At 35.6% G+C, this 14004-nt stretch overlaps 1 protein-coding gene across 1 annotated transcript; it reads right to left on the bottom strand.

The window, feature by feature from the left end:
• Nucleotides 1-3067: 3067 nt before the first annotated feature.
• LOC136233397 (prefoldin subunit 6) lies at nucleotides 3068-12138 on the bottom strand. Its single transcript, XM_066023034.1, has 5 exons — nucleotides 11986-12138; nucleotides 11797-11867; nucleotides 11591-11715; nucleotides 10934-10994; nucleotides 3068-3370 (listed from the first exon to the last, which is right to left on the bottom strand). Exons 1-5 carry the CDS (start codon nucleotides 12062-12064, stop codon nucleotides 3314-3316), a joined length of 393 nt encoding a protein of 130 aa, XP_065879106.1. The 5' UTR covers nucleotides 12065-12138; the 3' UTR covers nucleotides 3068-3313.
• Nucleotides 12139-14004: the final 1866 nt, after the last annotated feature.

Below are 14004 nucleotides of genomic sequence, written 5' to 3'. Positions count from 1 at the left end.
TTAGTAAAAGATAAATTAAATTTAAGAACTTTTATGTGCAATTTGAAGTTCATGGACTATAAAGAAATTAAAACCAAAATTAAGAATCATTAATTGAATAGCCTGTTAATTTGATAATAAATAAATGATTAAAGCCTTATTCCATGTAGTATTATATTTGGTAACGATATATTCTCATAAGGTTTTTAAATAAAAAATCATTTGATTTTTTAATTTTTTCGCATGGCATAATTTTCAACACATGACAATTGTTTTAATTTATTTATTTTTTCCATATAAACTCAAAGTCTAGAATATTATGCTCTAAGAATATGGATCAAAGGGTTTGTAAAAGGATGAGTGAGATTTCCGGTATTCCTCTAACCAAGGCTTTTGGTAACTATCTGGGGGTTCCTTTCCATAGTGATAGAGTGTCGAAAGCTTCTTTTAAAGATCTTCGATAGGACTAATAATAAGCGTGCTAATTGGAAAGTTAAATCTCTATCTCTTGCAGGCCGTCTTACCTTGATCCAGTCGGTGAACTGTGCTACTCCTAATCACTTAATGCAAGCTTGTAGGCTACCTGGGCCTGTTCTTAATGGCCTTAATAAGATCAATCGTCGGTTCTTGTGGGGTGACTCGGAAGAGAGAAAAAAATTCATCTGGTTCCTTGGAAAGAGGTTTTTCAACCTAAGAATAGGGGAGGTTTAGGGATTAGACAAGCCAGGGACAATAATAAAGTGTTGTTAATGAAGCTTCTTTGGAGGATGTGGAAAACACCGGATGCTCTTTGGGTTCGGTTATTGTGCGGAAAATACAGAAAGGATAGGATTTTTGGGGGGCCGAAAGAGAAAGTTCTTAATTGTTCTTTCTTATGGAAAGGGGTTAGTGCTGTGTTTTCTGAGTTTTGCTCTGGGATTGGTTGGTCGGTGGGCAATGGTAGATCAATTAGTTTCTGGAATGACACCTGGCTTGGGAAGAAGCCTTTATCAGAGGTGTGTACTTCTCCGCTGCCTTTGGAGATCCGCAATTGGAGTATTGTTGATGTGGTGGATTCGGAGGGAGATTGGATTTGGTCGAGATTTGAAACTTACCTTAATCTGGAAACACTCTTGAAGATTCGTGGAATTAAAGTTAGTAGTAAAGAGGAAGATGGGGATAATCACTGTTGGTCCCTTACGAACAATGGTACTTATTCTTGCAAATCTGCTTTTGAGGCCTTCAGTCTTAACTTGAATAATCCTCCCTAATCTCTTGGAATAATATTTGGGCCTTAAAAGTTTCTTATCGCATTAGGAGCTTCCTGTGGCTTGGTGCAAAGAATGGGTTACTTACGAATGTGGAAAGGAAGAGACGCCATTTTGTGGAGGCGGATACTTGTAGTAGATGCAAAGTTCAGGCAGAAACCATCTGCCATGTTCTCAGGGATTGTGCGAAGAGTAAAAATGTGTGGAGGAAAGTGATTCTGGTCCAGTTGCTACCTAATTTCTTTGCTCATTCTGACCATGATTGGTTTATAAATGGTATTAATGGTTTGTTATTGCCTGAGCTAGAGCATGGTGCTATCCTCTTTGCCGTTGTCTGTCACCAGCTTTGGCAGTGGAGGAATACTGAGATCTTTGGAGAATGAGCTATTGTTATTCCTAATCTACTTGATTATTTCTCCAAGAAAATTAACACTATTATTAATAGCTTCAAGGGGGATAATTTAGCTAGTATTAGCCAGAGAATTGTTGAGCATCTATTAGGATGGAGTAGACCGGGTGAAGGGATTGTGAAATTAAATACTGATGGCTCGTGTCTTGTAGACGCAGAATTGCAGCTGGATGGGTTTTGAGAGATGCTGGTGGCAATTGAGTGTCTGGCTTTGCTCAGAATCTGGGGGTGGGATCTTCCTTTACTGCTGAGCTCTGGGGTATCTTCTCTGGGCTTAGACTTGCCAAAGATCTGGGTTTGAAAAGGCTGCTCGTGGAATCTGACAACCTTCAAGCGGTCAAAATGATATCTGATAATAAGGCTATGTGTTTAGGCAGCCAAAACCTAGTTAAAGAGATCAAAAGATTGTGTTCTTCCTTCGATACCATCATCTTTGGACATGTGTACAGGGAGCAGAATAGGGTGGCAGACCGCCTTGCTGCTGAGGGCCATGCGAGGATGTTGGGAGTATCAACCTTCTCTTCTTCTCTGGACTTCCTTTTTTCGCTGCTGTCGGATGATCGAATGGGGGTTAGCTTTCCTAGTCTAATCTCGGGTTAGTTGGGATTTTTTTTTGTTTTTTCTTTCCCTTTCCTACCAAAAATAAATAAATAAATAAGCAATTAAGTTTTTTATTATTTATATAGAAAAATAATAATAATTAAAACAATTGTCATATGTACGTGTATCACGTGTCAAAAATAAATTGTATCATCTGATAAAAATTAGTAAATCAATTAATTTTTTATCCTAAATGCCACATATGGAAGATAATATTTTATCCAGGAGAATGATAAAATTCTAGATACTACAGGTGCCAAATAAGCCCATATGTATTAATAAATAAAATTTCACTGTAGATTTGTCTAATTTGGTTTTTAAGGGCCAGAACAGAACAGATTTTGCACTCTTGCTTTTAAAGTCGCCAAGTTGAGATCAAATGAATTGTTGAATGCGTAAGTACAGGACATCAGTGCATTGATACTAGGATTCGAATGCTAACAGAGAGCCTTATCTTTGCTGCACTCGCATTTTCTTTTGTTTCACTGTACATTGATTGTAAATAAATAAATAAAGGAGGTTTAATCTTGCACTTGAACAAATACATGGCATTGCACTAGAAAACAGGAAGATGAGCATATTATCAAAATTAATATCCAGCACTAAGGTAGATGACTAGACTCCTAAAATCACACAGGAATATCCCTAGCATAATAAAATAAGCTTTGCTTGCTTTTCCTTTTGCTTTTCTTCATATATGCTTATACGATTTGATGTAAACAACTTATATTTTTCAATGCAACAAAGCATTCTACCACTCCTGTTTCTGAATATGATTGCCTCTACTTTATGAATCATGTTACCCCCATATCAGCTAACAATAACCCATATATACAGTAACAATAGCCACTACCATTTATAATTGTCATAGCAAAGTCTACAAATACTCACCAACCTAAAATCGCCTAAAGCACAACCGTTTTTAGCAAGTTCAACCGCCCCAAAATTAAGCGCAGGGGAGGGAGGAAAGATAATACAAAACCAGTGGCATGATATGGCTCAACAAGATGGTATCTACATCAGATGGGAAATATGATACAATACAAATGCTGAAGCCAACATGCATTAAAACACAAGATTATGTCTTGGCTTTTCCTGCCTGGAGAGATTGAATCCTTTGTTGTAACTTAAAGATCTGCAAAACAACAACGTCATAAGGTAACTAAGCTGCTTGTTCCTATAATGAATAAAATTGGGTTAATCTTTGAATACATAACGATTGGTAAAAAATGTATTAGCTAAGTTTACATGATGTAAAATAAGTTCCATAAAGCAGAACTCTAGCAGCATCAAATGAAGGTAAATATGATATATGCTGCTTGGTCTACGCATATACATTGCATCTTTCAACTTAAACAAGTATGAAATAATGATGTGTATAAGCTGGACGCGAAAGTTCCATTCCTTAGGCTCCAACCAACAGAAAACAACAGCAGAAAATATGAGTTACCAAATAGAAAGCAACGAAAACCAAGAAACGGTATATGATGTATATGCAGGTGACAAAGAAAAAGCACTTCATTACAAGTAAACTCACATTTTGACAAATAACTGCCATTGATTTCAGCTTAGTGGTCCAAGTTCCAGCTACTATTGAAATTTTTATATCTTATAATTAGAAAATTCACTGCATTTGTTTCACTTTACCACTTTACTTGGAGTCAGGTACATGTATCATGCATTGCAAGTGGTAATGGTACCAGTTTTGGTATTTCATGGGTAAAGTGAAAAGTGAAAAGTAGCATAAGATAACACTAGTGGAACCAGCTGAAAATGACACAAATTGCAAGGACGTCCGCAGAAAAGTGGATTGTTTGATTGTTAAAAATGAATGACCAGGACAAAACAATAGAGGAAGTACTACTCATAATCTAAAAAGGTGAATATTCATATCAGTGTTGTGTATTTAAAGACCAGAATACGATTCATTAAAGCTAATTGTAAAATGTTATGAACAATTTAAAGATAACTAGCAGCTGGCCTGACCATTTCGCATCTGAATGTGCAAGCTTAAAATTAGTCAGTTTTGCTGAATTTTAAATCAGATAACCTTTAGTTTATATCTATATATAAATTTAGGCAACACAGAACCATCTTGATCCTTCTGCACAGAAGTGCAGTCAAAAGCTAGAACCATTGCGGTAACCATTCATAAATACAGGTAACAAGAAAATCAAACCTCCCATGTCCTTCCAGAACATAAATCATTGAAGGAACCTAAACCACAGATGCTGTTGAATCAAATCCACATCACAAAAACACGATCTCAACAGAGAATTGAACCCATAAGCTGGAGGCAAATGCCCTAGTCAGCAAGTAACTAGCTCAAAGATAAACTTAGGACATAAGACCAGGAAAATGAACATCTAATAGACAAATATGCCCATTGAACCAAACCAGTAAATTGAATTACTAGGAGAGAGATTATGTAGCTTCAACTATACCCATTTTCAATTCCTGTGTAAAGAGACAAATAAACAAGTACCAAGATTTTAGGCCAGTTAAGACAGAAAAGAGCTGATAGATAACTTGGGTCTGCTGGTAGTGATATGATACAGGCCAAGGACATTGGGCCAAAGGTCTGGAAAGTTTATACCAGAGTCAAATAGGACAAAATGGCATAAGCTGAAGGGGACAAAAGGCCAAAGGCCTGGAAAGTTTATAAATCAACAATTTAATGCAATATAACTGACACATGATGAACCGGTTAAGAAAACAGTTAAAAATATCCGTTTGATTCTAGAAACATATTGTCTTTTAAGAAATGAGTTTCTGAATTCTAAGAAAGAAGTTCTAATTGTCTTCAATTACAAAACATGACTCAAAACGTTTCCTACAAGTTTCTGAGAGTTTTAGCTACTGAAACATGGCAACTCTTCAAAATCAAAGTTTTTTATCCACATTGCCTCACACTTGATAGCGAGATTTTCAATCTTCTAAATTATGTTTTCCCTATTAGCTAGCAATATCTTCATGAAAAACCATCACCTACCAAACACAAAAGGTGAAGATAACCGTGAAACTTAGTAATGTATTAATAAACACGGGTATTTATACAAGAGTGAGCCAAACCCAAACCCTAACCCTAGACTAGAGTGTATAATTACAAATATAACCCTAATATATATAAACCTATCACCCTCCCTCAAGTTGAGCAGGGGCATTAGAAATGCTCAACTTGGAACATAATAAACGAAATCTATCTTTAGACAATGGTTTGGTAAGAACATCAGCAAGTTGATCAAGAGTCAGAATGTATTGAACTTGTAATAACCGCTTGGACACACGATCTCGAACAAAGAAAAAGTTGACCTCTATATGTTTATTGCGGTGATGAAAGATCGGATTCCCCGTAAGATAAGTAGCCGGAATACTGTCATACAACAAGCAATGAGGCAGAGACATAGGAAATCCAAGCTCCTAGAGGACGATGTGAAGCCAGCCAATTTCAGACGTGCCAATAGCGAGAGCTCTGTATTCAGCTACAGTGGAGGAGCGTGCGATAGATTGTTGTTTCTTTGATGTCCAAGAGACAAGAGAACGACCCAGGTACAAAGTATAACTGTGACTTGCGATGAAAAAAGATACCATGATCCTTGGAAAATTGTAAGTACCTGAGAATACGTTTAACGCCCTGCCAATGAATTGTAGTAGGAGCATGCATGAACTGAGCCAGTTTGTTAACATCAAAGGAAATGTCAGGCCTAGTGAAGGATAAGTATTGGAGGCTACCCAATACACCTCGGTATAGAGTAGGATCTGAGAATGGTTCGCACGGACCAGCCTGATATTTCTCTTTGGTGCACATTAGAGTAGAAATGCCTTTATAGTCAGCCATCTTAGCCTTATGCAATAGTTCAGTGATGTACTTAGCTTGATTCAACAATAAACCATTCGAGGACCAAGGAGCTTCAACACCTAAAAAGTATTTCAATTTGCCAAGGTCATGGAGAGCAAAATGTCGCTTTAACTGCGAGTCGGGTTGTTTGGGAATGCAGCCCAAATCGGGCGGTAAATTCCGTCCAAGGCTAAATACGGGCGAGACAGATAGCGAACAAGTACCGCGAGGGAAAGATGAAAAGGACTTTGAAAAGAGAGTCAAAGAGTGCTTGAAATTTTCGGGAAGGAAGCGGATGGGGGCCAGCGATGCGCCCCAGTCGGATGTGGAACGGTCACAAGTCGGTCCACCGATCGGCTCGGGGTGCGGACCAACGCAGATTGAAACGGTGGCGTAAGCCCAGGCCTTTGAAACGCCTGCGGAGATGCCGTCGCAGCGATCGTGGAAAGCAGCACACGCCATCACGGTGTGCTTCGGCACCTGCACGCTCCTGGCGTCAGCCAGCAGGCTCTCCATTCGGCCCGTCTTGAAACACGGACCAAGGAGTCTGACATGTGTGTAAGTCAACGGGCGAGTAAACCCGTAAGGCGCAAGGAAGCTGACTGGCGGGATAATCAGTTAATTTCATGAATTCCCCACCCCCATCAGATCAAAAGCATTTAATGGGACGGCCAAAATATTTCTCAACAATGACTCTGAACTGAATAAAAATGTCATGAACATCAGACTTGTGTTTGAGAAAATAAATCCAACTGTATTTGGTATAGTGATCAACAAAGACAACATAATAACGATAACCATACATATAAGTAATGGGTGCAAGACCCCACACATCAGAACAAATTAAATCAAGTGGAGCACTAGATGATTGATCAGATAAAGCAAATGGTAATTTGTGACTTTTACTGAGACAAGCAGAACATAAAGAATGTGTATTATTGGAAGCAATAATTTGATTGGAAGCAATCAAATGTTTAGCAATGGAAAAAGACGCATGTCCTAAGCGGAGCAATTATTTGAAGCAGATAAGCAGAGGGAATATAACCCGTTGTTACTCTGACCTCGAAGCCGAATCTTCACTGTTTCCAAATCCTTGATATAGAAATGATCAGAGAAAAATTCAACAGAAACAGGTTAGAGTTGGTTAGAGCATAAACAGATAATAAGTTATACGCTGACTGAGGAACATAAAGGATATTACGTAATTGAAGACGAGAAGAATCAAGAGACATGACAGAATTACCAACATGAGCAATAGGGAGTTTAGAACTCTTACCAATTTGCACTTCATCAGGACCCATATATTCAGAATGAAAATTGAGGTTGCCGAGATCAGAGGTGAGGTGGTGTGTGGCGCTGGAATCTAAAACCCAAGGTTGATTGGCCGCTGGACTTGTAGCAATATGAGATTGTGGAGTAAAATTGGTCTCGCGATTGAATCGAGGCGAGGAACAGTTGCGAGCAATATGCCCAATTCCTCTGCAATTATGACATGTAAGATGTTCCCTGTACTGTTGTCCAGTTGATGAACCAGATGACTGAGATGAACCCGAATGGTGCCTTGCCAACACGAAACAGAATGCTATCAAGCCGAGAAGAAATTATGCCTATAGCCAGAATTAGTTCGCCCACCTCGGTTGGTGCGGCCATGACCTCGACCATCACGAGAAAATTGCTATCCAAAAGAAGTCCGGGATGAGTGAAGTGCAGTTGGTTGGATAGATTCAGTAGCTGTGTCACCAGCAATCTGACGTTCCTCAGAAAGTAATAGGCCATGGAGATCATCAAATGTGATAGATTCCATTTTAGCTTCAATTGCACGAACTAAGGGATGATAAGAATTCCCAAGTCCCATTAAGGTAGCATCAATAAGATCCTCCTCTAGAAGGAAATGTTGATATGTAGCCAACTGATCAAATATGGAGATATCATCAGAACCCCTAAAGAGAGCCTGTAACTCAGCATGAAGATCATGTATGTGAGATCTGGAGCCTGTCGAATAAGTTTTAATCAATTTGGTCCATGCTTCAAGAGCAGTTGTAGCATTGGCGATATGCAGAAGAAGTGATTCAGAGACAAAACTCAGCAGCACAGCATTTATTGAACTCGATGGTCCCAACTCACAAAATTGGGATTTCTCGAGCTATCAGAAAGCAGTTTTGGTGGAGGTTGGTATGTGGAATCAATGTGGTGTGCTAATCCACTACCACGGATAGCAGATAATGCTCGAGCCTTCCAAAGAACAAAGTTGGTAGCCGTCAACTTCACCGTAAGTTGACTGTAGAGGTTTGGTTGATGAATAAGCGGAGGCGGTATGAAAGTAGGAGGTGGTTGTGTATGTGTTGGCTGTGTATGCGATATAGTTGACATGGTAGAGGCTGTCGAGAAAGGACTGACAAAGGTGTATGGCGTCGTAATGGATGACGAAGAAGGCAGGCAGACGGACATCGGAGCAGTTGTTCAAGTAGACGTTGGAGCAACGGCGGAAGACATTACATTAGCAGCAGGTATTTAGCGGAATTAACGGCGGCGGAGCAGCTATTTAGTGGCGGCGGAGCAAGATGAGCAGGAGCAGCGGCGGAATTAGGGTAGTGGAGGTGCCGGCCGGTTTTAGGGTTTTGGTTTTTAGAGAGGCTCTGATACCATGAAGATAACCTTGAAACTTAGTAATGTATTAATAAACACATGTATTTATACAAGAATGAGCCAAACCCTAACTCTAAACTTAGAGTGTATAATTACAAATATAACCCTAAGATGGAAGATTCCTAAAGGCTTGGGCACATGTGCATCCACATGATTAGAAAACAGTACAATGCAGTAAAATATGGTATTACACAATTTTTATCTAGAGATACAATTGATAAGTGTAGATAACAACACACAAGAAGGCTGCATTTGGTATGTATGAGTAACCTTCAGATAAAAGACACTGATATACGACAGGTAACAACTATCCACGAGAACATATAAATTTGAGCTAAAAACAAGGATAAGCAGGAATTTGGGCAACAGGAGTTTGCTCAAAATTGGGATAAAAGATAACATACTTGAGAATTAAGTCCTTGAACAGTAGCCAAAAAAATAAGGGTTATTAAATAATTTGAGAATTGGAATCTCATTCAATCATGAACTATATCTCTGTCATCCTATTCCAGTTAGGAGCAAAGCAAAACTTTACAATCCCTCCAACACAAAGAGATAATCCTCCTTCTGCTTAAACGTAGTTTTAAAAATATGGTAAAAATAGTTTGACAAAAAAAATTCACATAATTTTCCTTTTATACCCCTAAATAAATTTGATAATTATTGGTCAATTTATAGTTCCAAGTAGAATTTAATAAATTCCTTCCTAGTTCGTTAATAACAACTGACAAGGTACATGAAGTAGGGGTATATTGAAAAACTAAAAGAATAAAAAACTATAATATAAAACAGGAAAGAGGACTATAATTTGCGCCAAATCAAAATATGGACTATCCTTTTAGGATGGAAGGAGTACAATTTACTGAAGTTTTAAGAACAAATGAAATGCTAATCATAAACAAGTATCTAAAAAAAAGACTAAGCATATAAAATTTTAACCAAACATCAAAGTTTGTAAAATATAAATTATAGCCCAATGTAGTCCTAGTAGTTGGTTTACAGATTACTGGAAATACTGAATCAATTTACATTTAATTAAACCTCAAAACCAAAAAAAAAAAAAAAAAGAAAAGAAAGAAAGAAAAACTCTTATCGTATTAGGTGTAGGGAAAAAGAACAATAAAATAGCCAAATAAAGAAGCCATGTCCCCGTTGTTGATCTTGCATCAGTCACTTCTCTAAGTTCAACAGTTCAAGCAAATTTTCTGGGTCACAAATAAATGCAGGTTGCAAGAATATGAGGAAATCTTTATTCCTGATTATTCAAATTTTAAGGACCAATTTTCTAATTGCTATTGCTAATTTCTAAGTGAAAATTATTGAAAAATGAGAAGGTGTTCAACTGAACATTTTATATTTACACCAACACGAAGTTGCAGTAACACAACCTGAAGACGCCCCCTTGTACAAGTTCTTAATTAGAAGTAATTAATACACCATTCAGGACGTTGTCAAGGTCCCAATTCTATATTTCTCCACATTTAACCTTTTTCACTAAAATAATTCAAGCTAGTATACATGGAACTCAAGACATACCAAAACCACTATACAGTAAAGCTTTTGAATCCCATCTCTTCTTGATATAAGTTGTCCAAACAATTTCTTGAAGGAGATCATCGAAACCATACAATACAACAACCAGCACAATTTGTCAACTCATTATCAAAACGGAATCAATGCTCAACACAAGCAAATTTTTCCCTCCTTAAAATTACTCCATGAGCATACCTAAGGTAGCAGAGATGAGAGAATATAAAAGCTGGAAGGCTCCAGCCATGATCCATCAATGATCATGTCAAATAAAAAGAATGATTCTACATGATGGATACAACAATATGTTTTTATCTAATGCTACAAAAGGATATTGGTAAAGAAAGCTGACTGAAATGGGCAGGCAAGTGCCATGAGCACCGCAGGCAGAATTCAGCAGTGGTAGCTTTTGTATTACAGTTCCCAAATTTAAAAAACAGTCAAGATCAAAATCTTTGAAGTAATCTCCTTTCTCAACTTCTATTGCCAATAAGAAACATGGTCTGCATGTATAAAAGAAATGTACACAAACAGAAAAATCAAGCATTACAGCACCCAAATACGACTAACACACCATAAAAATTAAAATTTCCGGAGATAAATAGGCAGCTGGTGGATTGAAAGCAGGAAATAAATGATCACTACAGAAAAATTAAGACAGAAGTGACAGTGAAAAACACAAACCGCATCTTTCTTGCTATTTTGCTTTTCTTCCAAATCTTGAAGAGTTGCATCAAGTCGCTTCCTATGATACAGAAACAAGCAATTATGACCAAAATATTATATTAACCAATGTGAGAGTAGCATTGAGTCAATGACAACAGGAAATGTCACCAACAGATCCCATGGGGAGATGAAGGTGATGACTGAAGTTGGTTGCACAGTTGCCTAAATTTATAGATCAAAACCATGTTTTTTCTTTGAATCTCATTTTCTGTTTGTACAAATCTCAAGAATGAATTGTTATAGGATGACAATCCCTGTAACTTTTAGCTCATATACTAGCCATTTGCCATCTAATGGTAAGGAGAAACAACTGATATTCAAGGTTTTGAAAAAACGTTTAAACATAAGTCTCCGTTCATGAAAGTGGTCGTAACAATTCAGATGAAAACATTGAAGAAAAGAAAAACAGATTTCCTGTCCTTCAAAATGATGATAGAGTAAACTAAATACGACTATCTATATCAACAATATTTACCCTTAAAAAAGTTGAGCACAGTTATGACAAAAAAAAATGGAAGATCCATTACCATTTAAGAAATTAGGAAAGCTCGGGAAATTTAATTAACTGAAGCCCATCAAGCAACGGCATACAAAAAACGCAACATACACACTTACAGTTCAGCAGAGATGTATTCAATTCTTTTGCGCACATTGGCATTGGCTTCGGCCATGTCTTGCATCACAAGTACAGGACCAATCAATTTGTAAACATTTGCACCTTCATTTAATAAATCCAACTCCTGCAACAATATAATCAATCAAGCACCACCCATTATTATAAGATTACACAAAAAAGGAGATGGGAGGAGAAAGAGAGAGACCTTGAGAACTAGCTCGTTCTCACCAAGCTGGACGGTGTACTTTTTCCTTACTTGGTGATTCTTTGCAATATCTGGAGTTAAATCATACGCTGAGTTAGTGCTCGCAAGGAAGAAGAACATAATTTTGTGATGCGAGAGTAGCGAATAGTAAATAAGAGAGGAAGGAGAAGGGGACATGGAGAATCATGCCTTTCTGAAGCTTGCTAAGATCATTTGCTTTGTTTTCAAGATCGCGCTGTAGTTCTCGAAAAGCCGTCGACGATGCCATTAGCGCCTCCTCTTGCTGCTTCTGCTAGCGTTCAATTGCATACTGAAGAAGCCGGCACCATGTTATGGGCTTTTTCTAGATCTACCCATTGGGCTAATATTGTACCAAATTCACATCTAAAGGGCTTCCTACATAAATATCATATTTAATTATAAATTTACAACTATATCAGATTGTCAAACTTAATTATTAATACTAGTCGAAAACCCGTGCGATGCACGGGGTATAAAACTTTTATATAATTTAGATAAATAAATAAATTGATATATTTACTTTTAAATAATTTTATATCATGCTATGAAAAAAAATTTATATTATGTATATTTGAAATTAATATATATTTTTAATGATAATTCAAATTAAATTAATTTTAAAAATAATTGACTACTTTTTTATAGAATTTTAACTAAAGATGAATGATTTATTTATTTTTACAAAATTCAATGATTTGTACTTTTTAGAAATTTTAATACATTTTCATATTCCAAGTATTCTGTGAAACAATAATAATAAAATAGCAGATTAATTAAGAAAGTTATTAGAATATAATAAAAAACCAAAAATTGAATTAAACTATAATTAAAGTTATATATTATATTTACGATACAAAAGAATTACAATATAGGTTAAACAAAAATTGAATTAAACTACAATTAAAATTAAATATTATATCTACGATACAAAAGAATTACAATCTATGTTAAAATGGAAGCAACATCAATATATTATTCTATAAACTATTACAATCAATACTTTTCTAATGTTGCATATGAAGAAACTTTATCAATTCAATATGTTACATATAAAAAAATAAAATTCGTAAGAATTAATCGCAAATTCATCTTGATGATAATTATTTTGGTTGATGGAATTTCATGATCACCAAGTATTCGAATTCAATTATTCATTCTGCTATAATAACCCAATATATCTAATTGAATCAGTTTAAGATGATGATTTCTTCTATTTTCATCTCGTAATATCTTATCAAGACATTCGATCAATTTGTTTTTCATTTTTTCACTATATAGAATATCAGCCACACTCGCAGATATCACTTATTTGACTTCATTAATATTTTTTAATAATTATATATTCTTGAATTTTGTAAGTAAGAAAAACAAACAAAAGAATTGAAAAAAAAATGAAGGGACGAAAAAGATAATTAGGAGAAAAACATCTTTCTCTCGGATTTTTTTTTTAAATAAGAGGGAATGTCGAGACATAAGCGTATAAAGAGGAGAGTGAAAATATTTTTTGCCCATTAATTAAATATTTTATTTTTTCTTAGTCCATAAATTAATTTTAGTTAAATAGAATTAAATCGCAATTGTAACCACTCAGTACAATAAAAAAAACGTTTTATAATTAATATGTGAAATTAATTATATTAATTAGAATCATTATGCTCAACATTTGAGAATTTGAAGAGATTCAAATAATAATATTTTCTTAATTAATATTTTTCAATAATTTGTCCTATGATCATATAAAAAATAAAAAATACAATTCATATCAATTAGCTAAACTCAAACTAAAAAAATGAGTGGATTTCAACATGTTCCGAATTAGAAAAATTAATCTAACTTCAATTAAAACTAAAAATTGAGTTCATAAAAAGCCGAAAATCTAAATTTTAGTTAGAGTTAACAATCAAAACGATAACACCTAGGAACATATACTAAAAAGAATGCAAATATACAAAATCTTTATTTTAGTCATTTTGAAAAATAAATAAATAAAAAAACATGAATAAGGTAGCGAGAGGTATAGAATCTGGATAACGACAAATGGAATTTCATCTCTGAAAGATGAAACTATAACAACAACTGTTTAATAAAAATAAAACAGAAGCACAATTGAGAAAGCCAAAAATCTAAATTTTAGTTAAGAGTTAGCAATCGAAACGATAACACCTAACAACATATACTAAAAAACAA

Source organism: Euphorbia lathyris, chromosome 6, assembly GCF_963576675.1.
Source record: "Euphorbia lathyris chromosome 6, ddEupLath1.1, whole genome shotgun sequence".
In the NCBI taxonomy this organism is placed as follows: domain Eukaryota; kingdom Viridiplantae; phylum Streptophyta; class Magnoliopsida; order Malpighiales; family Euphorbiaceae; genus Euphorbia; species Euphorbia lathyris.
Note: the sequence above shows the minus strand (reverse complement) of the source record. Positions and strands in the feature narration are given on the sequence as shown.

Bases quoted from the DNA above. Each gene is read 5' to 3' on its own strand.
- LOC136233397 (XM_066023034.1), bottom strand. From the start codon at position 12,064: ATGGCATCGTCGACGGCTTTTCGAGAACTACAGCGCGATCTTGAAAAC. The intron at 11,868-11,985 runs GCATGATTCTCC...ATTTAACTCCAG, and splicing joins TCTTAGCAAGCTTCAGAAAG to ATATTGCAAAGAATCACCAA. The intron at 11,716-11,796 runs GTCTCTCTCTTT...ATATTGTTGCAG, and splicing joins AGAACGAGCTAGTTCTCAAG to GAGTTGGATTTATTAAATGA.